The sequence below is a fragment of the Seriola aureovittata genome, chromosome 13 (genome assembly GCF_021018895.1).
Source record: "Seriola aureovittata isolate HTS-2021-v1 ecotype China chromosome 13, ASM2101889v1, whole genome shotgun sequence".
Taxonomy (NCBI): domain Eukaryota; kingdom Metazoa; phylum Chordata; class Actinopteri; order Carangiformes; family Carangidae; genus Seriola; species Seriola aureovittata.
In genome coordinates this window covers 11,733,770-11,760,820 of record NC_079376.1, presented here as the reverse complement: position 1 = coordinate 11,760,820, position 27,051 = coordinate 11,733,770, and the positions used below count along the sequence as shown (strand labels likewise).

The window sequence follows — 27,051 nt, the reverse complement described above, 5'->3', positions numbered from 1 at the left end:
AGTGTTGTCCCCTCAAACATTTCTAACAGAGAAACTCAAACACAGGGAAGAAAAAAAGCTGGATTAAGAGACAAATAGTTCCCACCCAGACTCAGACCCTGTCTTTCTGCGATCTCACCTCGCAGTAGCTCTGTGTGCAGAGGGCTGAAGTGCTTTTACTGACTGTTGTATGTTTGCGCAGGCTGTCTGCGGGCTTCCGTAATGTTTAAGACACACTACAGCAAACCACTTTAAGGCTGCTTGTTTCCTTGCTATGTTGAGGGTATTGCAGAGTAACGGTGACCTCACAAAGGTGGCTTCCTCCTTTCCTCATACTCCCCCCCCCCCCCCACCCCGGCAGGACTCCAACCAATACCAGTGAACTTGTTTCGATGGAGGCGTCCGCCAACGTCATGAAGATTCTCTCTGAGAGCATTCCCACAAGCCATCCCCAGGAAGTTTTGGGATCAAAGCAGCAGACCTCCATGCCCATCTCTGTTCCCTCAGACACCTACACCACCCTTACCAGCGTGGTGACAGAACCTTATGACAAACAGGAGCTCAATATCATCTTTGACTCCCTGCTGCAGAAGTGGCCAGAGCCCGGTGCGTTCCCTGACCCCAGCAATGAGGTAAGCATTGTGATAATCCGAAAGCAGCAGCTGTGCAGCTCGTCCATCTTTGGGCTTTTCCCTCTTTCATTTATTAACACATTTCCTTGTGTGGATGTCAGACTCTTCCCTACAGCGATCCCTTCCCCGACGACCAGTCCAGCCCCGCCTACTCTGGCTCCTACACTGGCTCCCCACCAGAGAGATTCAGGAGTGAGTTCCAGTTTTCTCTGGGAGCCCCCCTGGCTTCCGCTTACAAGTCCAGCGAGCTGCCCATGGTCTACCTGAACAAGGGACAGTTCTACCCCATCACTCTCCAGGGAGTGGACAGCAGCGCCTGCATCACTGCCACCAAAGTCAAAGTGAGTCATGGAGACACATTATTTTAATCTTTATTCATTTAAAAAAAAAAAAAATGTTCCAAGTGGCATTCCCCTCAGGATTTCTTTTTACAGGCTTGTGCTCATGAATACATAAATTCTTTGCATGCCACAAATCAACCCTTCCCAGATATCTGTCCCTCCCTTGGAGCCAGCTCCTCTGTGATTAATCCCCTGCTGACACCCTGCACACTGGGCAGGTACCATTAAAATTACAGTGTCCTGCCCTGTGTAATTTATTCATATGGTGGCATAATGAGGCCAGAGTGCAGCCCAGAGAGGAAAAAAAAAGAAGAGAGGAGTGGACAAGGAGAGGGAGAAGGTGTGGTGTGATTTTAAAAACATAAGCGACAACCTGTTTCTTTGTCAACCGCAAGCGGAGGATAAGAATATACACAAACACACACCAGCTCACTGCAAATAACTGATGACAGTGTGAAGAGAAAAGGGGGATTTGGAGTGATGAATGAAACACGGTGGCTTTTAAAGGAGAGTTGGTCATTCTGAGAGACGTAGGCAGGTGTAAAGAATCACATTCAGTTCGACAAACGCACCTAATTCTCTGCTTTTCTCTCAACCTTTCTCTCTCCACTCCAGACTGTAGTGATGGCCGTGTTTGAGAATGACAAGACCCCAGAAATGCAGCTCCGCTTTTGGAATCACTGGCATGCGCGGCAGCCAACCGTCAAGCAGAGGGTCATTGACATTGGTATGTTCATCTCACATGAAAACACACTTTAAAGTCACTGTACACCTGTACAGACCCTTACACCAAGCACAGTTCCTTAGTCTTCTGTTATGTGTTACATAAGAGAATTAACCAGTCATTCCTGATCTGATTAGAAACCTAAATATTTTTCTTTTATAGCGGACTACAAAGAAGTGTTCAGCGGCATTAGCAACGTAGAGGAGGTGGCTTTCAACGCTCTCTCCTTTGTGTGGAACCCCAATGAAGAAGCCAAGGTAAAAACACACCCCAATATCAAACACAGTGATTGACAAGCAGGCCAGGTCTCTGAAGAGAGAAGTAGCAGAACAGGTGGAAGATTTAGAGGAAAAGAGAGGAAAGGTAGAGAAGGGAGGTGGAGAGAGAAGGAGTGGCTGAGGAGGGAGGGGAGGAATCCCAGATATGCGTTTGGCCCCGAGGCTCCTTTCACCACAGCGAGAGGTGAGAGCCCCGACAGCTTCTCTGTGGCCCAAAGGCGCTGGGGTGGGGCCACCAAACCTGCTGGAAGCAGGAAGAGAGGGGACAGTGTATGCAGGACGGAGAGAATGAGGATAAGATAGAGAGGCCTAAGATTGTGCTTTAATATTAAACATTTAAATGAATTTAAATTTAAATGACCTGATGCCAACATGATGTGTTTAAAATACCCTCTTTTCTTCTTCCCAAGGTGTACATCGGCATCAACTCCCTGAGCACAGACTTCTCCTCTCAGAAGGGAGTGAAAGGCCTGCCCCTGAACCTCCAGATCGACACTTACGACTTCAGCTCAGGAAGCAACCAGCTCTTGCACAGAGCGGCTTGCCAGGTCAAGATTTTCTGTGATAAGGTACGTCACTGGTGTCATTTCACTTCATTTACCTGTCTGATACACTGATTCAACTGTGGCATCCGCCGAGTGAAAGTCATCGTCGTAACCATGCGAATGTGCGTGTGTTGTCCTCAGGGTGCAGAGAGGAAGATGCGCGATGAGGAGAGGAAGAGGAGCAAGAGGAGGGGAAAGAATGCTAATGATGCCAACAGTGAGTATTGCAAATAAATGGCTTTTGAAACTGTTTTTGAAACTTTGTTGAAAAAAAAAAAATATATATATAATTACACTATCCAAGAGAGTGTATTCTAATATTGTGGACATTCCTGCTTTATTTCCAGCCAACAAGTCTTTAGTGAGCAGCTCCATGGGCAGTGAATGTACCCTCTTCCAGACCCTGGATGACCACGTCACCCAGCCAGTTCTCTTTATTCCAGAAACACACCTCTCCAGCTTGCAGCGCATGGTAGGTCGCCCTTTCACTAAACTTTATTATTACAGACACCTTTCTGCCACCTTTTCCTCTCCTCTCCTCCTGTGTTGAGTGTTCCAGAAACACCCCCCCTCACGCCCCCCGTGTCCCTGCAGGCAATAGAGACAGGCACGAGAGAGTTTGGGAAAAAACTGTGGGAAAGTATGTAGTTGGGAAAGGGGAGGAGGAGATGGTGTCAGCGAAAGTGAGGTGAAGCACCGACTTGACATCAGATGAGCTAATTGGAGTCGAAACCAGGCACCAGTACAAGCCGCTACAGCTGCTGACAGGGAGATTTAAGCTATAGGGGCTTACACACAAAGTACACACACACACACACACACACCTGGTGCTGCAGCGCTCAGACTCACAGGCACACAGACACCGGACATTCAGCGTGCACCACCCTCATGCTCTCTGTTTCTTTCACTCATACACACTTGCAAAAACAGTGAGGGGAGTGTGCTGTTCAGACAGGCCAGTTTTCCCACAGTATGGAGTGTAGAGGGGTGTGTGTGTTTGTGTGTGTGTGTGTGTGTGTAGAAGCAAAGAGATGATACAAAAAGAAGGAAAGAGAGAATATGAAAATAAGAAACTAGCAATTACAATATGACTTTACACTGCAGCGCCCCACAGTCTGTATTGAATGACAAAGGCAGAAAAATGTCTTTGATTGGCCGGTGCGATAAAGTGCAGGATGGTCCTATCTGCGTCTCTCCATCAGTGCCCACGCTTACGTGGCTCTGTTAGAGGTTATGGGAAATGCGGTCTTAAAGTAATGATAACATTCCTTTTTCTTTTCTTTTTTTTTTTTTAGAAGGTGTTAGGCTCAGATAATGCTGGGAAGGGGGACATTAAGCAATGCCTTTATCAGTGACGTTGTGTCTAATCAGATCTCTGGTCTCCACTCTTGTTTCTCTCTATCTCTCTAGGCCGCTCCCATGGACGAGACCGACAGGTAAGCATAGATAGTAAACAGTGTTAACAGCTGTCCATCACGATCGGTTGGTTTCGAATAGACACACAGTGGCTGCATTTGTTTAATGTGAATCTTTTCTTTTGTGTCTGTCAGGAGTTCTCTGAAGAGGTTGTACCCAGACAGAGATCAGAGCAGCTCACCGCCCAGCAAGCAAGCCCGCAGAGAAGATCCCCAGAGAGGTAGATAGAAAACTAAAAGTCTAATGATAATAATCATCAATAATGAGCCGGTGAGCCTCGGTCATCTAAAAATGTCTTTCTTTTCCTTCTTCCTTTTAGTTCTGCTGTACGTGAGGACAGGCGCAGAGGAGGTGTTCGATGCGCTCATGCTCAGCACGCCAACACTGTCAGGCCTACGAGAAGCCGTAAGTACCATACGACCACACGGCGATTTATCTGACCCGAATTCAACAAACGCATACTTGCACATCACGCTGACATAGCATTAACTTTACCATGTGTCATCCGTCAAGTGGATCGGCTTTCTTTCAGCGGGATTTGATGCTAACTGTCATCTCATATTCCTTTCCTTCCTCAGATTTCAGAAAAGTACGGTATGCAAAAAGACACCATTGGGAAAATCTACAAAAAATGCAAGAGAGGGTGAGTTATCTTATTCTTTCTTTTGATATGACTAATGCACTGCTATTATACGACTGGCTTAACACGCAAGATTAGTTAAAGGCGTGCGTTTGAGACAGACGATGAGCATTAATTCAGGGTTTAAGTTGTGTTTTTAATCTCATCCTCCTTTAAGGAAGCTCATGTTGACAAACCGGGTTGGTAGGTTACTTGGCTTGGCCTGCTGGAATGTGTTAATTGCAGCTCCTCCGAAAACAGAAAGACAGATGACTGAAGGAGGATAAAAACATTTCAAAAGTCCTACAGATGAGTCACGGGGCGATTGTTGTACTTATTTATGCTTTCATAACATCATCTCATCAGAAAGAGAGATCTGGCTCGATAAAGGTTTCAGAGGCTTCCAGTCACTAGCTGGAGGTTGTGCCATTAAAATGGGAGTGGTCACATTAACATTAGCTGAACACACGATGAGCTGTTAAGATGTGCACTTCTACTGCGCTGCATTTTGGTGCCCTTCTTAAAAAAAGAAAAAAAAGAAACTGATTGTGTTTAATTTCCTCAAAAGATATTAGGTCAAAAAGGAGGCACTCCAGTGGTAATGAAAAGGTCACCTCCTCTCAGTGATTGATGATTCACAAAGATCTACTTGGGAATTAATTATCGTAACAGTTTAAGCGTTTCAAAAATGTCTTAAAATGTCTTTGAGTCGCATCTTAAGGTAATAGTAAGGCCCTCCTGACACAGGCTGCGACACCTTTGGGTGATTTTCCTGCTTGCTTTCTTGCTGGCAGCTATCACTGCAGGGGGAGCAGCTAAGCTAACAGGTTGGGTTACATTCTACCTGCAGGTCCCTCCCTCCTATTTTGCTCTTGTCTTCAATCAGCCCCGTCCCTGCAGGCAGAATGCATGAGGTTAGCTCAGACATTGGAGTCGTAAAGACTTACACGTCAGTGTTGGGGAGGAGGAAGAGAGTGACCTGATTTACTCCTACTGATGCAGGAGATATGCCATAACTCTGTTTTTTCTTTCTTTTTTGTACCCAAGAAGCTTCCTTTAAAACAAATGACATGTTGCGCTAGCAGGAAACCTGAGTGAAAAGTAGAGCATAACCCACTTTAGAGCAATTTAGCATGTTCTAGTTTTGAGGATTGATGATTTGTCCCACCTTCTGTGCACCATTTTTTCTTTTTTTTTTCCCACCACAATCACTGGAGTAACCTTTCGTTTTTTTTTTTGTCTGTCTTTCTTCAGGATCTTCGTCAACATGGACGATAACATCATCGAACACTACACCAACCAGTCGGCCTTCCTCATCGACATGTCCGAGGTGGTCTCTGGTCAGTTCCAGGTCACTCTCGTTGAAGTATGAGAACAAGTCAGCTGTCTGCTCTATTGAAGGATGAAAAAAAAAAAAGAAAAGAAATCACAGCTGCCAGTTTATACCACCTGTCAAAGCACTGCCCAGTCAGAGACAATGTAAGCTATGGACTTCCCAAACCAAAGACACAACTGGATTGAAGAGGCCTCTCCAGTTTTTGTGATTTCAGATGAAAATGTCACACCGTTTCTTGATTATTATTTTTTTTTTGTAAATACCACTTGGCCCTAATTCTTATGGTTTTGCTATTTGAATTTAATATTTTAACATAAGAGCAATTATAATGAACAGCCTGTACATATATAATGTAAATAGATTTTAATATGACAGTGTTTTATGAACTAGCCATGTGCATGTTGCCAACCATTTTCCTCATATTGCTATGTATTTCAATTTTTTTTTTTTTTTTTTTTTACAGTGCCCTGTGCATGATTTGTGTACAGCCTGTATTTTCAGCATTTTCAGAGATTGGTATTCTTGCTGCTTTCAGTATACTCATCATTTCTTCTGCAAGAGCCAATGGTGCGTTTTCTCAGCCACATCCTGCTGATAATGATTTTCACTGCCAAAAGTATCTTAGTCTCTTAACCCTTCCTCTAGGTTCCTGTTAGTTTCACGACTAAGTTGGCCCGACACTGGGTTGCATTCAGAACCAAAAGTCACACATTTCCACCCATAAAACCACAGGAGAGTTTGTAGTGGGCTGTCATTCAGCCCAAAGCTGTGGACATTTCCTGACTGTAATGGTGTAACCACAGATTTTTTACCTGGAAACAGTTCAAACCCCTACAACCCTGAGGCCTGCCAGAGGACTTTCATATGTATGCGTGTGTTTAAGCATGAGTGTGTGTGTAAAAAGTTGCAGGATTTTTTTTTCCTTATACATTATGCATCATTTCAAAGCGAACATGTATCCTTGTAATATTTCATTATTATACTATGGCAATTCTGGTTGTGTTAGTCAAATCTTGCCCCCCTTTTGTAAGAAAATAAAAAAAATGTATAATAGCTTCTTTGGACTCTGTCGTTACTGTAAAGATCTGATTGAAAAGCCAGCCATTCACAGGCTTCTGCCAGGATCAGTTATCAACGGAACAAATAAATGATAATGATCAGATGCTTCCTGTGTGTGTGTGTGTGTGTGTGTGTGTGTGTGTGTGTGTGTGTGTGTTTGTGTGCGCGCGCACAGTTATAATTAGCCTTTTGAGGTGAAGTGCAAATTGGAAATGTAGAAACAGCTGATTATTTTATCTGCTCTACAGATCAAACAAAACCATAGAATCCATCTGTATGAGGGAGGGGTGGTGGTGGTGATGGTGGTGGTGGGGTGTCGTATACAGACGAACAGACAACAAACATGATCATGTTTTGGTTTTTTAGCAGCTCGTCGTGGCCCTAAAATAGGCAGCACACACATTGAAGTGTGCTGCCTGTTGTATATACAGAAGACCTCAGTGCTTTTCCCTATTTGGTGACACTGACAGGGAAAGCAGGGAAGCAATCTGTCCTAGATGTAACACACGCGCGCGCACACACACACACACACACACACACACACAAACGCGCAAAGAAAGTGAGACAGAGAGGCAGAGACGCAGACAGTCGGGGAGGCAGCAGGAAAAAAACAGAAACAAACAAGAGACGTGAAGACAGAGGGAATTAGAAGGCGCAGATAGGTGGAGAAGACTGCCTAAGCAAAGACAGACGAGGACGAAGAGAGAGCAAGAATAATGAAGACGTGGTTGCACCATCTGCTGCGAGAGAGGGAAACATGTTAACCGTGCAGACAAGAGCAGAGAGCAGCCAGCCCATCTGCAGCGAGATGCACACGACCCCCGGTGAATGGTAAGTGCCTGTGACTTCATGGGCTCTGTGTGTGTGTGTGTGTGTGTTTGTGTGCGTGTGCGCGCGCTTGTGCGTGCGTGCGTGCGTGTCTGTTTGCAGTCGCTCAAAGTGTGCCTGTGTGAAAGAAAGCGTTGTGGCTATTAATAACCTACAGTATGTTTATCATATTCAATTCATGACCAGCCTCTGCAGATGCTTCCATGCCTTCGATATGGCCAGAAATAAATCAGGCGTCAGATGAAGTCAGTGCACTCACAGTACCTCACTGCAGAGGCAGTGGACCTGGCGGGTGTTTGATATGATCTGAAGGATTTTTGACAAAGCTCTGATTTGGCCTGCTCTAAGTGTTTTTCTAATTTTAGAAATGCACTTAAAGCTGCCTAAAGCAACAACCTGAAAAACACAAAGAGAAGAAATGTGACTGAGTAACAAGTGACACCTTTGGACAAAATACTTTGAACCTGATTGAGGTGAGGCTTTATCGTGCAGTCGACTGTCAAACCCCCTTGAATTCACTCCTAACGCAGAGAAGTGATGGTGTCCTGAGAGCTGGGTCAGGCCTCCTGATTCCTGTTGTCTGTCACTTTCTCTCTTTCCCGTCATGTCAATGAAAACATTCTGGTAGCAAAACAAAGAGGAAGTACTGCCATGTTTCCCATCACAGTGTGAGCGCAGTATATTTAGATACTGACGACACAAGAATGACAATGCACTCCACCTTTAAGATTATTGTCAACAACCCTCCAGTGCCTTTTTATGAATAAGTTCACATTTAACAATTAATCAAGTCAAATTACACAAAGATGAATCGCCTGGGCTGGACATCCCTTTCCAGTGCTTTATGTTGTGCAACAATTACTGCAGTAACAAACAGTTACAGTAACAACAAATACTTTTCGAAAGGTTCCTGCTCCTGTTCATAAAATATTCCTTCTATTATTTATTAAATCCTGCCAGTAAAAGTCACTCACACCTTTTGTTGTAGCTTTTTGCTTCAAGGACGTGACTTTTGTAACCATTATTTTTTTTTATGTAGAGCACATGATGGTGTCAGCAGTTTGTTTTTATTTATCACTGTAATTTTTTTTTTTTTTAAATGTATTGCAAATAAAACGTCTGCCTCATATTTCATCATCACCACGTGAGGCTTTTTGGTATAAGAAGAACGTTTGGAGGAGAAAAGAAATGTGTGATTGATTCCTTCTGTTAAACCTGTACCGCCTTGTACACCTGCTGTGGAAAATGAGACAGTATGAAGAAATGTTGATTTTCCACACGGAAGTCATGATAATAGCTCCGCTGTGGGTGTTGACTGAGATATTTACTGATTGTGGCGTGGCTGTGTTTGTTTGTGTCCTGGATGACTCAGACACGCACATCTTCAAGCTGTCTTGTCCCCGTCCCTGAGGGCATTCTGTCTGTTCTCCTCCGGCCTGAGACGCTGTGGCTGGACTCACTCTGCATTCACACACTGGCCTGACGTTATTACTAACCCAACTCAATTCGTCCAAGGTCATATCTGGCCGTCACCCATCAGACTTTGAGACAATAGCAACAAACACACAGACACACACACACACACACACACACAAACACACACACACACACACACACACACACACACACACACACACACACACACACACACACACACACACATGCACAGCTGTGTTTTACTATTCATGTACACAAGATTCTTGCATAGAGAGGAGTCTAAAAAGCAAAGCCACACACACCCTGTCACGTTGAGACTGGCCAGGTTATCGTATCCTAGCAACAGAGACAGGCATCGACCGTTCAGCCTTTATTTTTCTGTCCAGCGCTGGAGCAGTGAAGCCAGATCTCCTTCTGTTTTCTCCGGCTGCTCGGGCGCTTGTCTCTGCTGCACTTCACACCTGTGTTTCCTCTCACGTCTCTGTCTCTGTCTCTGTCTCTGTCTCGCTCTCTCTCTCTCCATCATGTCAGCCTGATGTGCACCGCCTCCCTCTCTGACCGAGTCTTCTTCTTCCCCTCAGACATTCACAATGAAGAGTCTTCAGCAAAGAGGCAGGAGAGTTTCAAGGAAGAGGTAAGGGATGAGCTTCTCTTTATTAATCTCTAATTCATTCATCTGTTGAATTAACATTTTCAAATCTTTGTATTAAGCTTTTTGTATTAACAGCTAAGGTTTGCATATTTGTGAAGAAAATATTCAAGTTATAAGTTCACTGTTTCCTTGCAGACACAGATAAATCAGCAGCATCTGATCAGAGGAGATATTTGTGAATTGTAACTGGATTTTTCTTCTATGTGAGATTTAATCCTCTTCATTATCACATCACAATTTATTTATCTTTTTGCAGAATAGAGCCCTGTTGTTCTGAGGGGTCCCATGACACTGACATATGATAATAACAAGTAGCATCCGTGTCTGGAGGAGGAGAGCAGCCACTGCCATCTTTCGTTTTGGAAAAGACCCACATTGAACGCAGGTCCTGGTTTGTTCTTACAGAAAACAAATGAGCTGTACGTCTTGAGAGTTTTCCGGTTGTACCACTGACGATGCACACTCCTGCCTCCATGGTGATGGGGATCGTCTTTGCCCCTTTGGGACTGGTCCTCGTCTTCACCGCGGCCATCACCCCTCAGTGGAGAGAGGGACAGGCACGTCTGGGCATGACGGCGCCGGGGTCACTTCTTCGCTCAGGACTCAAGGGTCATGGGATGGGGGTCAGGTCCGGGTCGGTTGAGACTCTGCTCTTGCTGCGCTCTGATGGACTTTGGGAGAGCTGCCTGCAGGTGGAACACTCAGAGCTGAAGCAGTGCTGGCCTGTTGGAGGTCCGTACCAGAGAGACCCGCGGGTTCGCCTAGCACAAGGTTTGGTCCTGACCTCCTTGTTCCTTTGCGGCACTGGGATTGTTCTGGCTTGTATTGGAGTCCGGTGCTGGACGGATCTACCTCTGAGAGGTGTAGCAGCTACAGGTGGACTCCTGGTGGTGATGGCCGGGCTGCTGAGTCTGACTGCCCTCGGGGTGTACACCCACAACCTTGGACGACTGGGGATGGTAAGTCCAAGCCAAGGGATCAATAACCACAGGTTCCCCCACCTCAGCCTGCGTCCGGCCGGCTCGCTCTACTTTGGGTGGCTGGGTTCATGTTTGCAGGTGCTGGGAGGCAGTGCTCTGCTGTTCGGCTTCAAACGCCCAAGATGTCTGACCTGCCCGTCCTGCCCAGAGCTACCTGTCTGCCCTGCGTGCCGTTCATGTGCGGAGATAGAGCCAGAAACAGATGTGTATGAAGTCACCTGTTAGAGCGGAAAAACTGGGTGAAGACGACCAAATCCGGACATGTGGAAACTTCTTAAAGTCTCATCAGCTAATAAATCTGCCACTAAATACAAACAAGTCAGTTAAAATATGATTGAACATTGCCTCTATCTGATTAATGGACTCTAATGTCAGGTATGAACATGATGGATGCAGCTGCCTCTTGACATATGCAGGAACATCATGTAAAAGACAAAGTGATGAAGATCGTTACAGATTCATTAAGATCGTCACGGTTGAAAAGAGCTCAAGTTCCCGCTGCCTTTAACTGCAACATGTAGTGAAACATGACTGAAGTGTCTCTCTGTGCTGCCTTTTACGATGTAGCCATGCCTCTCTGTACTGTTAGCAAGAAACATGACATCGTTTGCGCCCGAACCAAACTGTGAAATGTCAAATATGCGTGATAAATTATAAGAGCAGTTGTTTAGATTATATTAGGGCTTCAAACATGTATGGAAGAGCTAGTTTTAGATTACTACTGTAGAATAAAAAAAAAAAAAAGGATTTCATTTGTACTTTCTAGTTTTAAGTTACTTGTTAACAGAAATTTGTGCTCAACTAACGAATATGAAATTCCTCTTTTCCTTACAAATATGGTTCTTTGGAATTCAGCCAACAATTTTCAAGAAGTTTCTTCATAAGGATGTGCAATCTGCTTTTTAACGTTTTTTAGATTCAGTCACTGCGAGCAACAAAAAAAAAAAGAAAGAAAGAAAAAAAAAAAGACCAGTTTTAGAGGTCAGATTACTGTAAACACATTGCGAGTAACCTGCTAATTTCCTAGCCTGTTTGTCAGGGTAAATCTTTGTATGATATCTTCACTGAGGAACCTTCATCTGTCGAATGTGACGTGACCGACTTGATAACACAAACAGTGATAAATGTGTTTGGAGAGGAGGATGTACAACAGGGTGTTGTTTATTCTTTGTATATCATTTGTTGTATAGTGTGTTCATTGAATAAAACATTTCAACAATATCTCACTGTGCGCTGCATCCTGGCACTGCCGTTTCAGAGATGAAGGACAGATTTCTATTTAGCTTGCGAACACAAGTCAATGAAAATGATTAGATAAGATTCATCCCATTCAGAATAAATGTACTCAGACTGATGCTGCTCCTGCGCTCAGTGCCACAGCGATGTCATACCTTACTAATTACGCTGTATGTGCACATCTTTTCTTTAGAGTTGGACAGTAAATTAAATTCATTGTCTCCACACAAAGCTAAAGGGCAGAGAGGTCATCACAGCCAACCCGCAACAGACAAGGCCACAGATTGTGATGAATTTATGTGCGTTAGCTTATGTGAACAGATCACGACCCGGTGAGAGAATGAGCAATTCATTAGCAAACAATATTCATCCATCGCGTAACTATTTTTAATCTGAAATTAAAAGTAGTTTAGAAAATGTATTCACTCATATTAACTTTGTACATAAATAAGACGAGAATATCTTTGAATGTTTGTGTGTTTTTTTTTTGCATAATTTGTCTGGGTCTACTCGAATCTTCTCAGAGATGTGACCTTCACCTCGGAGTGTTAATGCAAAGAGCAGAATGCAAAGAAAAGTCTCGACTGGCTGAAATTCATGCACAAAAGACAGACGCGGGCACACACATGTAAAGGCATGCGTTTGTGACCTGCTCTTTCTGTCTCGTGTTAACTTACATGTACATACACATGTAGACACACACACACACACAGAAATTGAAAGAAGGATCAGAGAAAAGGAATCTGAGGACACAAAGGTGGAACTTCACGACACATTTCAGTGATCGTCTCGCTCCCTTTTTTATTAAGCTGATGGAAGATTACAGCGATAAGGAGCAGGGTCACATCGGACATCTCAGCACTTGAGGAGTCCTCACTTGTTTTGCTGCATTCACGGCAAACTTGGGCAATAAAAAGGAACGCTGAACCAGAACCAGGTCATACAGCTCTGCCATGTGGTTCATATACACAGGTGTACACAGGAGGCCTCAAGGACATAACCTTGACCAACAAAGGAGCTCCAACGAGTGAAAGTAAATTTTCTGTTTTGAATTTTCTGTGCAAAATATTTAAAATCTATACCTTTATTAAGGTAATATACAAATAAGTACAGTATTTATAGTAAAACTGTATTTACATATCACTTTACAAGAAGCATGAATTTTATTACAAATTCTCAGTGAATTTTCTAAGAAAAGTTCTAGTTGATAGTTTTTAGCATAAGACGAACAAGACAGCCTTAAAATCCTATAAATATATACTGAAATCAGATTGACACTTGGCAAATTGTTCTTTTCTCTGTTGTAAACTCATCATGTTTGTTGTGAGCAAGTACTGGGTTCAATGTGTTTCCTATAGAAAAAGACAAACAGGTGTGCACCGATGCATTTCACCGACATACTTGATTAAAGCGTTGATTTAGTGGCAGCTTTTAACTGATCCTTTCGGGCGAACGTCAGCAGCTGACACGCACCTCTCTCACACTGCCGCATCACAAGCATCTTGCATTTGTCTGATTTTCGTTAACGGGGCAGTTCTGCAGTGGTGTGACTGTTCCACCGTGGTCTTAAATGTAGAAGTAGTTCTCAGCAGCTTCTCCGCTCTCCGCCATCTCGCTCAGCTGTTTGTTTATTGAGTCCTGCAGCGACCCCAGAGAGAGTTCTAACACTGGACTGGTCTCTGTGTCCGGAGAACCCTGGGGGATCTCCAGGAGAACGTCAGACGGCTCCGCGTCCACTAACTGCTCCCCGTCGCTCAGGCTCAGTCTGTATGCGCCTTCTGTGTCTGCCGTGGCTGTTTCCTTAGCGACGGTTTCCAAGGCAACCTCCGCAGCAGGCGTGTCCTGCGTCGCAGCGTCGTCCTCTCCTTTGGAGGCCTTGAGTGCAGTCAGTTTCTCGATTTCTTGAATTAATTCCTCGTTTTGCTCCTTCCACTGACGGTACTTTGAGGCTGTCAGATCAGAGTCCTCCAAGATCTTATTGATCTGCTGCAACTCTGCTTCTTTTGCCTGCAGAGCAAACAGGGGCTTCAGTGAAAACACAAAACTAATCAAACATGAATTCGTCTGATTTTGAGTGACGAGAACAGCATCCTTGTTTGATTCTTATTTCCTTGAATCAAATGAAAAAACATTTGACTGCTGCACAGCTGAACTACTTCTACTTCTATTACATCTGCTTCTTTACAGAACTTTGTTAACAATAAGAGAACAATCCTGATCTCAGCCTGATCACATGCAAACGTGCAAAATTCAGTCAGAACAGAAAATATAGGAACTTAAGACTCAAGATTTGAATAAATGATTATCAGCAACACTGTGATTTCTGACTGGCGAATGCGTCACTATTCATGGTTTGTCCAATAATTGATAAAATGTAGCAGAGTGAAAGTGTTTGTCCTGTGTCATTATATTGTTATATGAAGTTGTGTGTTGACAGTAAATGAAAACCTGACTCCAGCTCACCTTCAGGGTGCTCTGCAGGGCCCGGAGTGTGTGTGCCTTCTCATTAATGACAGGGTTCTTGTTGCGTCGAATGAATGATTTCCTGAAGTGGTCGTGCGTAAACGGCTGCTCGTGGCCGATCAGAGAAACTCCTCCCTCCTTAATGTTGTTTAACATCTTACCCATCTCATCCTCTGGGACGCCTTCTCACATGAAAGTGACAGGAGAAAGAGATGGAAGTAAATACAAAACACGGCCATTGGGACCTGGTTGACAGCAGCATACACACAAAGCTGTTAGGAACTATCCATTTGGGGACAGCTGATTGGACAAAATATCCACAGGGTAAAGTCGAGGAAACAACATGTCATGAAGGAGAAGATTTTTCCAAACACAAACTATTAAGATATCTATCAATGGGACTCAGTCTTCACAAATTAAAGAAATTATTTACAGAGGGAGAAAATAAGAAAGCAGCAAGGAGTGGAGACAGTGACAGAGTACAAACCTGATCCTTTGCCGCCCCCTGTCGGAAGACCCGATAATGTTGCCTTGTTCGTCTTCCCCTTTGGGCGAGGCAGAGTGTTGGACTGCACTTTCTGAGGCACATAATGAAAACACATTATGATCTGAGTCGTACTCTGCCTATGTCTATGTGTGTGTGTGTGTGTGTGCATGTCTAACCCTCTCACTCACCTTGTTTCTTCTGCGGGGTGAAGGAGATCTCTCGCTTTCTGATTCAGTCTCGCTGTAACATTCTGTCCAAAAATCAACACAGGTTTTAACTCGGTGATATGACGGTACCATATATATCAATATACATATACACAATACTTATGTACTACATTCAACTTTTCTGATAATTTTTAACTGTCTGACAAGACTTGGTTAAAATGCAGGTAACCATAGCAACAGTATTTATGCTTATGCTACCATTTGACTCTGTCTGTTGAAACCACCATGACCGTAGATTAACATAGACAACAAACGATCTTAAAATATTATCTTTGATGATGGGACAAGTGTGAGGACCTGGAGGAGGAAGCACCACCATCTTGCCCACTGTGCATTATTGCTATTAAAGCTGATAATATATGCACAGAGGTACGGGTGCAATGAATTTTGGAAGTAAGAAACCACTAAATAGATATTTTAGATGCACATGTTTAAGTGATTAGGTCTCAGATAAAAGTATTTGGAGAACATCAACCTACCCTCTTCACTGTCAGGGCCTTCGTTGAACTTCTTGTGCTTCTGTATGGCTGTAATCAGACAGTTAATCCATCTGGAGGAAACAAAATGACAAGATGTCAAAAATATTGTTAGTACATCTCTAATGTCTGGAATTATGCTATCATATATATTTCAATTTCAACATCAGTGATCTTTACTTTACAGAACAAACTACTAAAAAAACAACTGTAGGGGGCAGTACAGACCAACGCCTGTCACAGCATGATTCAACACCTCTGCTGTGCTCACTGTGTACAATAAAATGAATGAATGACGACATTGTATTGGAGCTGGTGCTCCCCCCCACCAACCACATAATCTAGATCCTCTTTCACTGGCTTTAGCCCACTGTTGGTTATTTATGTGAGAATTTCAGTTTTGGTGGCTAAACTTGAATTATTGCTCTTCCTCCTCGAGCCCGGAGAAAGAGAAAGACAGAAAAGCAGAGAGAGGACAGACAGGCTGAACGTACTTGCTCATGTCGCTGACATTGTCGACAGCGAAGAAGAAGTTCTGAAACCTCTGGTGGCCCATTTTGAACACGCTGGTGGATCGAGAACAGAGAGAGAGGGGAGTCACGAACATGAACGTGAATCTCAGAGCACAAGAAATTGGTCACAGTGAAATTAATACACATAAATCTGCAGAAACACACACGCCCCCCTTGTGAGTAGTGATTAGACTCTGTGAATTCATAAGATACAAGATACACTTTTTCCTGAACAGTTGATTTTGAAAACAGAGAAAATGGTTTGTTTTGGACAGTTTCCTCCATCATGAATGTAACTATTGCATAAAACCAACACATATCTTCATTGTGCACAGGGACAATAAAGTTTCTGTTTCAAACTAAAAGACAGTTTTCCATTTCAGCACCGTATCTTTCATAAGATCTCCAAACTTCCCAGAGAATATGTTAAACAGCCTGTTAAGATGATCCATCATTCAACCTTACGTAACCCATATGAAACATAGGGCTACTAAAACCCTATGTGTCGTTTAGGAGTGTGGTTGCATGTTGTTTCCTGTGGGAGCACAATACACTCTGCAAAACAGAGTGGGATGATTAAGAGGCAGGGGAACAAAACGGAAAGAGCAAATGATATTAAGCAGGATTAAAATTGGACACAGTAACCTTAACAGTACACTATACATTGCGGGAACCATCCAATGGGTTTTTGTGATCGTTGCCAACAGGTTGAGGCAAATAAATTAACATATTTTTATGTCATGGAGACAGTTTGAACAGGAAAGAGTAGAACTGATTATACAATTACGGAAGATAGCAGAGAACAACATTAAAAAGTATTATAAAATGTGGACACAGTGCTCCGGGAGGGAAATTGTTATTTATTTTTCAAAAGATGACTGGATTGGAAAAACCTATGGGAAAAACGCATTTGAGTTGACTGGACAGTGAGGGAAAGTAAGCTGTAGGTGGCGGTATAATTTTAGACTTTTGGATGCCAACTGCCCTAAAACACAATAGAAGAAGAAGGAGAACACAGGAGAAGCCATAATCTGCACACCTGTTCCCCAACACTCGTTCACTTTCCATTGTGACGTCCTCCTGATACATCTTGAGTGCTGCAGATCAGCTAAACAATTCTTGGTAGGAAGCACCACAGAATAACCGTACAACCATGAATGTTTACCTATGTTAACGCTAATAAGCTGCTCTTTTATTAGAATCCTGACTGTGAACTTGAGGGAGACAATTTCAGTCGAGTTATTAGTGTTGAAATCCCGGTGAGTTGAAGCACACATTCTTTGCTAGTCTGTTGCTAGCCACTGTGAGGAGAGTTTCAAGGTTCAAGTTCAGATACTTTTCATAAAAACCAGTCGTGTTTATGAAAAATGTTGTCTAATGTTTGCATTGTACTTTTGTGCGTTTTGTATCATTGTTTTAATGTTCAGAAAAGATCGCTAGCGCTAATCGAGGCTAACCGCTAGCCGTTGGCCACTGTTAGAAGGGTCTCATTGTAATGACGTAGCGCCAATGGCTGGTTTGATTAGTGGAACAGCTCATAGCTGTATGAAATATTAAAGGCGCATTGTATTTATCCTATTTACATTACAGGCATTTGTTAGTGGAGTTAACTTGTCTCAATGTTTGTAGTACAGCTATATTGTTGAACTGAGCTGAATTGTTGAAGTTGTATTTTGGAGTGATTCATTTTATTCATATTCATGTTTAAGAGGAACTTATTAAGCTAATGTATAAAAACAGTAAAAAGTTGTCATGTAAAAGTGGTTTTAAAAAAGCTACATATTTCATGTAATTATATTTTGTTCTTTATATCGTGATCTAAGGTATTTCATGATAAATATTCCATTTGTTTATGTTAAAGTATAAACATGATAAAGAATAATTCATTTCATGTTAATTGAAGTATATCCTTAGTTATTGGTTATACTGTACATTATAAGATGGAAGGGAAAAAAGTTGATGAGGCTTCATGTCAGACATTCTGCACTATTTGTGTAGACTGTTTTTTGTTTACCAGATAAAATCTGTGAGGAATCTGTGATGGCGAGCCTAGCCCATGGGATTGTGTACGAACGTTGAAACGGTGTGGCCAACGTAGGATCAGTCCATAGAAGACATCTGACTAGCTTGATTAATTCACATGGACCCCAGATAAGGACACATGCACACTATTAACTCTACCAGGATAGTAGTACTAGTCATAGATGCAGAACATCCATGCACACACCTGCAAAGGGACAAAGAAACTGAACTCTTGGTTTTCTGAATCTTCAATTTCAAAGGAGTGCTGGAGTTGAGGATCTCAAATTGTATATATGTATTTTGTTTATTTTCTTCTTTTGAAAGCACTCTTTACTTTTTAATTTTTTTTTATTTGGTTTGTACACTAATTGCAGCACTGTGTAAATTGTTTTATTGCTATGGAGCAATAAATCTGTTAACTGTTCAAAGTCATTCTAACTCCTCTTGTGAGTTCTAAGGCAAACCGGTCCTTGAACCTAGGTTAGATGTAAGCATCTCTGTTATTTCCAAGACTAGAGGAATTACACTTACTATTTTCTCTTGTGCTCTCCGGCGCTTTCTATGCTGTAGCTGGCTATGTTGACCAAACCCTCTGCCTTTTCATCCTGTTGAAAGAAAAACATTTCAGTAAAACCACAGTTGAAAAAGTTGAACCCTAAAGTTAATTAAATAGCTTATATTGTGATTGACTCCAAGTCATACAAAATGGCTGTAAATATATAAAAAAAAAACAAATACACGTCTGGAAAGAATTAATTGCCTCCTCCCATATACCCACCTGTTGGCTGGTGTACCAGTAAAGTGAAGGCCCCTTGAGGACAAACCAGAATCGCTGCCACTTCTGGGTGATGAAGACACTGCTCTCCTTCCTCTTCTTCCACAGCCAGCCATCGCAGTCGGGACGACCTAACTCACGGCAGGACACCCGACGCCGACTCATAGCTGTCGACATTCCTGTGAGGAAATGACAACCAGGGGTAAGTTCAGTTTTTGAGTGGCAATGTAACAACGTATTAGTTCCTTGTTTTGATACAAGTGTCTGGCATTTATCATTTAACACCCAAACATGCCTAACTAGCAGTTACTATGCATTTCAGGTTCACTTCTTTATCTGATGTCCTTGCACTTTTCCTTACTGAACAGATTTAGTACTTCAAGGTCTCCTACTGCACCGACGCTTTAGTGTTGTCCCTCACTTGTAAGTTGCTTTGAATAAAAGCGTCTGAAAAATGAGTAAATGTAAATTTTTAAAGTAGTGCTGACCGATTAATCTTATTTTCATCGTCATCATGAAAAAAAAAGCGGGTTTGTCCCTCATGACTCCAGTCTATTTAGTTCTATTTACCACCATATAAAGCAGCAGGATCAGAAACTGAACCAAATGTTCCTTCTGACTGTCGATCTCTTCGGAGTGTGTGTATGTGCTTGCGTGTTGCAAGTGTCAGTTATATGCAGTTATATATGTTAAACTGTGGCAGGCAAATTAAATTTAGTATTAATTTAATACTACAAATAATAATTAACTACATTAATGGGAAAACAAGTCAAATATTGTTTTAACATTTGCAAAGGCATGAGCAATCAGCGATGATCTTCGATCACTCATACATCGTCCATCGGCACAACCCTAGTTTAAACGCACTCAAGATGCATTGAGGACGCTTTGGAGATCTGATCACTCAGACCACATTCGGAGGTGGTCTGGGCCACGTGTCCACATTCTTTTAGCAGTGTGAACACAAATGCGTCCTGGGCCACATTGAAGGACCGCCTCCACTGACACAGTCTGATTATTCCCGACACAGTTTCATAGGCCATGTTCAGGACTGGTATTAACATCTGTCTCGGATGATCCGATCACAAGTGGACAGCTCTCACTTTGTCAGTTCACACCTGGTTTTAAAATGCATCTCCACACTTATCGGACCCCCCCCCGTTCAATTTTGTAAATGCAAAATTGAACAGTGTCATCACACGCTGCAAATTTTCCTCAACCTATTTCGAAGGACAAACATAAAATAATAGTTTTTCTACCACTTTGCTTATCCTTGTTCTTCTCTTCCGAGCATGGATTTTATTTTAGAAAGTACACAAATGCATAGCCAATACATTGTTATTTGTTGTAGCATATAATGAACCTATCTGTATGCATTGATTAGTAAGAATTCTTTTTATGAATAGCATTTAACAGTGGTATAATACTGAGGCCTTGTGGACATGCCTGTTGATCCTGAAGAAATGAAAATGGTATTTTTTCCCCCCATATTTTGCCTTTCAATAGAGTTGGTCTAGATGCCTGTCAACCCTATCTTGAATTCATTTTGAACTGGTTCTGGCTGAATGCTCTGCTTATGTTATAATAAAAATTGCACCTTTTGTAGAGCTCTTCTTAGTGTCTTTATTCCCCTGAAATCAGAAATCAGAACAAAATTCAGTCAGTGTTTTAAATGTAGTTTAATACAAACATCAACTGATCAGATTGAAACTAAAATGTGTAGTTATTTTCCTCTCACCGTGTGTCCCACCATTTCAGGGCAGGAACTGATGCTACCTCTTTCCTGGTCAGGTGACTGAGGTGAAGGACTTCTGAATGACCCAAAGTTCAGGGGTGAAGGACTTCTTCTGGGTGACGGTGACTGGTCGCTTCTGAGTCTTGGTGAGAGCCTCGGGGAGAGTCTTGAACCTTCCAAACCCTCAAACTCCCCTGAGAAAATGTGCACAGACAGTTAAATGACAGTAATGAAATTACTAATCAATACACCATATTCAGGACTGAATTTCTGTCTGCAGTCAGTGATCTACATCAAATAGTTTATTCCTATATCAACACCACAGTGTCTGAGCAATAAATGTAACTGGTTTTCATGGTACAAATGCTAGTAAATCCATTAAGCCAACAATTACTCAGACTAGTTTTCCATTATGATTCTGAAAACCTTTTTAATGTCAAAGTAAAATGAAATCCAACATTGTCGCCTAAACTGTTTTTAATACAGAAAAAAAGACTAAAGAGAATCAGGTGCACAATTTGAGACTAAAAAGCTGAAACTTCCCGTACTTTATGGGCTAAAGAAAAACGGTTAAAACTGAAAGATCTCAGGGACACAGATTTAAAATTGCCTTTATAGTAGCTCATAAATTGAGAGTTTTTATTTTACCTGCAGACAATGTATCGTGGATTTTCTTTCTTACATTATTTAGCATTTTTAACATTTTTTCCAAGTGATATATTTAAACGGCTTAAGTGATAGTTATTCTTTCATATCTGTTTAATAAAGACAACTTTTTTGCTGAACCCCCTCAGCACTATGTTCCAGCCAATATCCTGCTTTTAACAACTGAAACATATTGAGGACTTTTGAGGGAAGAAAACATCTTGCAAAAGGCCTGGATTTCCTCTACAATACATTTCTTACCTGAGGCTGTCAGTGGTGACAACCCCCTTTGTTGGTTTTGATATGAATTGAGAGTCAGACTCCCCTCCAGCTCCTTGTCTGAAGACAACTCTGATTCCTCCTGTCCCATATGCTGCTGTTGTACCTCTGGCCCGTGAATAGCTTTCCTGTAACGGAAAACAGAGTGAGCATGACACCAATTGAAATAACTCACTGATGGTGCATTCAGGTGCTTCTCAGAGGCTACGACATCTAAGAAATTAGAATCGGAAATCAAAAAGCATGTAATTTACAGAAAAATACACATCAAGCAAACATGGAAGTGTGTTTGACAAAAAACTTTCCTTATATACGCAGTAGTATGAAGTGAAAACTGGTCAATAGTAATAGTATAAACAACCTGTATTGTCACTTTTAAGGAGCTATTCGTAAATTTTGCGATTGCTACATTGCCAACATTAGCATTAACAGCTGTTTACTTACCAGTCTAGTCAAGAGCAGCCATCATTGCATTTTATTTATTATTATAATATATAATATATGGTTATTACTTGCCCTCTGAGCAGCGCTACTTCTTCAGGGCACACTAGACTTAAATGGCTAAAATGACTCAGTATCAGAAAGTGATGAGACAGGCTGACCGGGAGCTTGCTGGTTAGCATGCTAACTTCAGTAGAAGAAAAGACGGGATAGAAATAAAAGCAACACAAAAGGGTTGCTTTCCACTGCTGGAGACGGCTCTTGACAAGTAGAGGAATGAAGTTTGATGCTATACTGGTAAGTAGACAGCTGTTAACACAGACGCTAACACTGGCTATGTAGCAATAGCAAAACTTACAAGTAGCTCCTGTTTAAAGGAATGAAATATGACTCTATATGCCAGAAGTATAAAGTTTCTGCTTGTTTTTTTTTTCCCTTAGACTCAAGCTGTAGTGTGTCGGCACATGACGGGATTATTTACAACCTTAATGCACCATCCCTGCCTACTCACTCCATTTGTCTGGGTAAGCCTGCTCCCCATCAGCTTTCACTGTCTCTTTTTGACTCTCCATCACTTTTTCCTCCCTTCTCCTATTTTTCTTTTTATCCCTCCCCTTGTGTATGTCTTTCATCACCTCTCCAAAACTCTCATCTATTCATCCTTCTCCTCGATCATCTCCTCCTTTTCACTCATTTCCAGTCAGACGTGGGTTGTTGGTCTGTAGTGGAATTTATGGCATTTGCAGTGTGACCTCAGCGCAAACCTACCAGTTCCTGGCAGATTAACAAGGTCAGAAGGGTTCGTGGGAGGTTCAGCTCTACTGAGTAAATCTGAGTAAATTCCCATAGATCACAAATCATTTTACTGGTTAATCCTGAAAATGCTTTATTTTCATAGCCAAGATTAAATTCATTTTTGATGAGAGACCCAGACACTAGACCTAAAAATAGCAAGATAATTTGCTTTTAAGGACTTTGCTTCTCATCTACAACTTACGATTTTGCATACTCTAATTATTTACGTTTTTTTTTTTTTTCACCCTTTATCTTCATTTCTACCACAATGCTCCATAGCACAACCTTTGGTCAAATATCCCTCATGACACTGTTAATTTTTGAATTTACACATATAAGTAGAGTACATGAATGTATTTTGATTGTATGAATCATTCAGTTGTATGCAATGACTTTCTTTGCTTTCCTACTCTCACCTAAAAGACAGCTAATCAAAGCTTATTTTAAATAGAGCCAATTTACTGTATCAGCTAACTATATAGTTTCTTCTCATGGCTTTCCAAATGATTGCACATTTTCTTTTCTTTTTTGTTGTTGTTGTTGCCTTTCATTGAATATTTAATTTTATATTAAGAGACTGATATTTTTGCTATCTTATATATAGAATATTGTGGAATTGAGAAACTATTAATGGATAAAAAATAACCCAGGTGGTGATTTGTTTTTGGCTTATCAACTGAAATAATCACATCAAAATTGAATATGCTGCTCAAGATGACCTTGTATACACAGAATTATTAAAAGGTAACAGCTAATTATAATAAGAAAAGCTAATTTATGCTCTCACCTAAAAGATAGGGACCTGACAGATGCTGCTACCCTCTCAAATATGGAGTGCCTTGGATTCTCCTCCTCGTCCTTTTCGTCTTCCTCCTCTGACCTCTCTTCTTTCTCCTCTTCCTGAAAAGAAATCAGCATAAATAAGCGTGTGTGTGTGTGTGTGTGTGTGTGTGTGTGTGTGTGTGCGCGCTTAAGGGTTAGGGGAATAAGGAGGTGGATGTCATGTGGGTTATAATGGTGCTTTCTCCTAGGTCTCCATTTGTGCAGTGTAGCTCAGGAGATGAGACAACACAGACACACAACTCTTGAAACTCTTGCTAAAAGCAGGGAATCTTGTGAGGGAGTTGATACACACAGCCGATTCACTTCTCCTCGTGTGTGTTCTCACAGCCTGCGCCACCAGCTAGATCTGCGATTAACATGGTAATGGTCACAAGGGGGTGTGAAATACTCAGAGTGTGAGTGTGTGTGTGTGTGTGTGTGTGAGTGCGCACTCTCAGATGCAGCATGTAACTCGGTGTGTAGTTCAAAGACAAACAACAGTTGGCATAGTGACTACTGAAAGCGTGTACGTGTTTATGGAAACGGATCCTAAGTGATGTTACATGGAAGTCGAAGAGAGGATTCTAATGCGAGGGAAGGTCCAGGTTCCCCTGACATAAACTATGTAAACAATCCAGCTTCTGAAGGATGATTTGATGTTTCACCCTGGGATGTAATCATCCTAAACTTAAACCGAGTGGCTCATTATTAAAAATTGTATGCGTGCAACAATTATACTGTTGGCATATGGTTTCTTCTAAAGGCTTCACAAATGAATAGAAGATTTCCACATTTAAGTTTTCAAGCCTACAAGCTTGTGAGCAAAAAAGTAACAAGATTTAAAAAAAAAAAAAAAGAAAGAAAATTCTAGTCTGTGTGGTGAGTAATTCTAATCTATGCACAGACTTTCCCATCATTCTGGCCGAGCGAGGCTGGTGGTGAAGGTACTGTGTGTGACACATGGATGAGGAAGCAGATGATGTAATCATAGTGTAAAAAATCTAAATATTCATTAAATCCCAATATTTTATTTATTTACTTACTACCATGTAACCCCGGATAGTGTACAATTAAACACTGTCTTTGTAAATTAAAAGGGTGGGTATATATATACACACACACACACACACACACACACACACACACACACACACACACACACACACACACACACACACATTTCACTGATTACTTGGAGAAAGGTTAATATAATTGGTGGAGTGATGAAGTGAGTGGAGAAAGATCCCTGACCTGTGTGGGGGAGGTCTGCTGAACTGGGTCTCTGAGTCGCGTTGACCCAGGGATCTTCTTCAGGACCAGAGTCACTCCACTGGGATTCTCCTGCAGCTTCTTCACAAGATTTGCTCTGCTCCAGCCGACCTGACACAGTGACACACATGATTACTCCAGTACGAATGCCACAGATTCAGACGCAGGGACAGTAAATGTGCTGAACTTTGTGTGTGTGCTCCTTTTGTAGCTGAGACAATAAACAGTTCGTATTGACAAGAAGCCTGAAAGACTGACAGGACTACAAATATACAGTGCAATGGCGCAATCCAAAATACATGCAGGCTAGTGTACGCATACTCTATATCATACTCTGGATCACTCACTACTATCTGGTCGTTGACTTGAATCACTTCATCACCAGCCAAGATCTTCACATAGACATCTGTTGACGGCTGCATGAGGAGAAATGACACAAATAAGAACCTGTAACAACCGTCTTGATGTTGCCCTGGACCTTAGGAAAATCCTAAATGCACACTGATGGCGATACTATAATTTAACAGGTGTGAGACAGAGAGAGAGAAGCAGTACAAAGATAATGCCCACCTCCGTGCGATGTGTGCACGTTTGTGGGCTAGTGGTCACGTATCTTATTTGCAGTAGCTGTGGTGATGCAACTACAGAAGGAGAGTCTCGAGTACTTTGTTGACATCATGGAAAAATAACATCTCCATCTCTCTCTGTCCCACAGGAGAGCTGCCCTCACACTCATTTTACAAGCCCTCCTTATTTTGGCTGATGAATACTCCTCCATCCTCCCATGGCTCGCTTGTTTATTTAACAAGCCCCCTGATGTCACTGATCTTTGGCTTTCTCAGAAAATCATGCATCCGTGCTCCTACGGAAGCTTTTATGAGTATTAAAAGGCAAATCACTTAACAAAAATCGACATACTAATAATACAACAATACACAGACATATAGTTATTGTTAGCAATGCTGTGTCGTGATTGTTTACAGCATTTAATGTCTGCAGCATTTGGAACCAGCAGCCTTGAGAAGGTATTTATAAATACAAAGTATTTGCTGCACAAGGGCTCGGATTGGTTTCAATTTCAAAAGAGAAAGATAAGCCTACAGCTAAAAATAATGTGTCACACAAAAGTACTTCCAAGGGGATTTCTGCCTAGTACAGAGCTCATGCTCTCATGATAAATGAAACTTTGCAGAGCAGAATTTAAAGCAGAGAAAGACAGCATTGTATACCAATTCTCCTGCTACTGAAAACAACCACTAAGTGAAATTGCCACAAACATAAGAGTTCGTGTGTTTTTGAAAAGGAGCCAGATAAAGAAAACTGCCAACTCCCCCTCTTTATATTTGCTTTACATAACTGAAAATATACTCCCAGTTCCTTTATAGATGAAAAGCCCAGACAAACAAGTACAATGTCAGAAGCAGAAGTGTGAACAAGTGTAAAGGTGTTATCTCCTGCAGAAATATACGACAGACCTGAGCCGCACAGTAATAACTTGTTACCTCTTATACATCAGTGTTCTGCCACTTTTTAAAAGAAAAAAGACAGAACCAGGTAAGAACTGAAAGACTGGAAAGGTGCTAGACTCTCTGGAATGTAACCCACAGCTCTTTGCGTGGGGCTCCTGCAAAGAGACAAACAGGTTGAAATGTTTGGTCTGGAGTTGGAGAGGAGCAGTGGTCTGTAATGCTGCTCTTCAGAGGACTGGTTTTAAGAGCACTGAGATGGCAGTGATGGTTAACTCTGCGTGGCTCGTGAGTCAACAGTGAAAGAAGGAAAGTAAATGGGGGATCCTGACCTCAGCAGCAGTTCCGGTCACGTAGTGGTTACTGGAGCCAGTGGACGTTATCTCAATCCCCTGAGAGAAAGAGAAACCGATGTTATATACACTTCAGACTTTGCCATGAATGTAACACCACTGAGTCAAAATGATTCACCATAATGCACATTGCTCTGTCTGTGGAGATATTGATGTCTGTCTCCAGGTGTATCGATGGTTCAGCCTGTAATTACCCATCAGCCTGCCCTGACTGATTATTTT

The 27,051-nt window shown here is 42.0% G+C and overlaps 3 protein-coding genes across 4 annotated transcripts in view; 2 read left to right on the top strand and 1 right to left on the bottom strand.

Moving 5' to 3' along the window:
* grhl3 (grainyhead-like transcription factor 3) overlaps positions 1–6,923 on the top strand; it is a 31,196-nt gene extending 24,273 nt beyond the window's left edge. Inside the window, exons 7-18 of the mRNA XM_056394280.1 lie at positions 341–611; positions 713–952; positions 1,568–1,679; positions 1,839–1,933; positions 2,365–2,523; positions 2,641–2,716; positions 2,847–2,971; positions 3,910–3,935; positions 4,050–4,135; positions 4,235–4,320; positions 4,494–4,558; positions 5,789–6,923. Coding sequence (XP_056250255.1) covers positions 341–611; positions 713–952; positions 1,568–1,679; positions 1,839–1,933; positions 2,365–2,523; positions 2,641–2,716; positions 2,847–2,971; positions 3,910–3,935; positions 4,050–4,135; positions 4,235–4,320; positions 4,494–4,558; positions 5,789–5,906 — 1,459 coding nt within the window. The 3' untranslated portion in view covers positions 5,907–6,923. The remainder of the gene's footprint in view (positions 1–340; positions 612–712; positions 953–1,567; positions 1,680–1,838; positions 1,934–2,364; positions 2,524–2,640; positions 2,717–2,846; positions 2,972–3,909; positions 3,936–4,049; positions 4,136–4,234; positions 4,321–4,493; positions 4,559–5,788) is intronic.
* Positions 6,924–7,248: 325 nt separating this feature from the next.
* On the top strand, positions 7,249–12,047 carry cldn23l (claudin 23-like). 2 transcript variants are annotated; one of them, XM_056393260.1, is made up of 3 exons: positions 7,249–7,760; positions 9,776–9,828; positions 10,252–12,047. In XM_056393260.1, exon 3 carries the CDS (start codon positions 10,302–10,304, stop codon positions 11,049–11,051), a length of 750 nt encoding a protein of 249 aa, XP_056249235.1. In that variant the 5' UTR covers positions 7,249–7,760; positions 9,776–9,828; positions 10,252–10,301; the 3' UTR covers positions 11,052–12,047. The 2 variants fall into 2 exon arrangements, with proteins under 2 accessions (XP_056249235.1, XP_056249234.1); XM_056393259.1 differs by having other exon boundaries at positions 7,251–7,760; positions 10,103–12,047.
* Positions 12,048–12,804: 757 nt separating this feature from the next.
* Positions 12,805–27,051, bottom strand: part of cnksr1 (connector enhancer of kinase suppressor of Ras 1) — a 29,311-nt gene continuing 15,064 nt past the window's right edge. The window contains exons 7-21 of the mRNA XM_056393258.1: positions 26,809–26,868; positions 25,358–25,426; positions 24,993–25,121; positions 23,707–23,819; positions 21,666–21,811; positions 20,763–20,953; positions 20,622–20,655; positions 19,028–19,203; positions 18,781–18,854; positions 16,210–16,281; positions 15,719–15,789; positions 15,201–15,262; positions 15,013–15,103; positions 14,526–14,707; positions 12,805–14,069 (exon numbers count right to left, since the gene is read on the bottom strand). Coding sequence (XP_056249233.1) covers positions 13,629–14,069; positions 14,526–14,707; positions 15,013–15,103; positions 15,201–15,262; positions 15,719–15,789; positions 16,210–16,281; positions 18,781–18,854; positions 19,028–19,203; positions 20,622–20,655; positions 20,763–20,953; positions 21,666–21,811; positions 23,707–23,819; positions 24,993–25,121; positions 25,358–25,426; positions 26,809–26,868 — 1,911 coding nt within the window. The 3' untranslated portion in view covers positions 12,805–13,628. The remainder of the gene's footprint in view (positions 14,070–14,525; positions 14,708–15,012; positions 15,104–15,200; positions 15,263–15,718; positions 15,790–16,209; positions 16,282–18,780; positions 18,855–19,027; positions 19,204–20,621; positions 20,656–20,762; positions 20,954–21,665; positions 21,812–23,706; positions 23,820–24,992; positions 25,122–25,357; positions 25,427–26,808; positions 26,869–27,051) is intronic.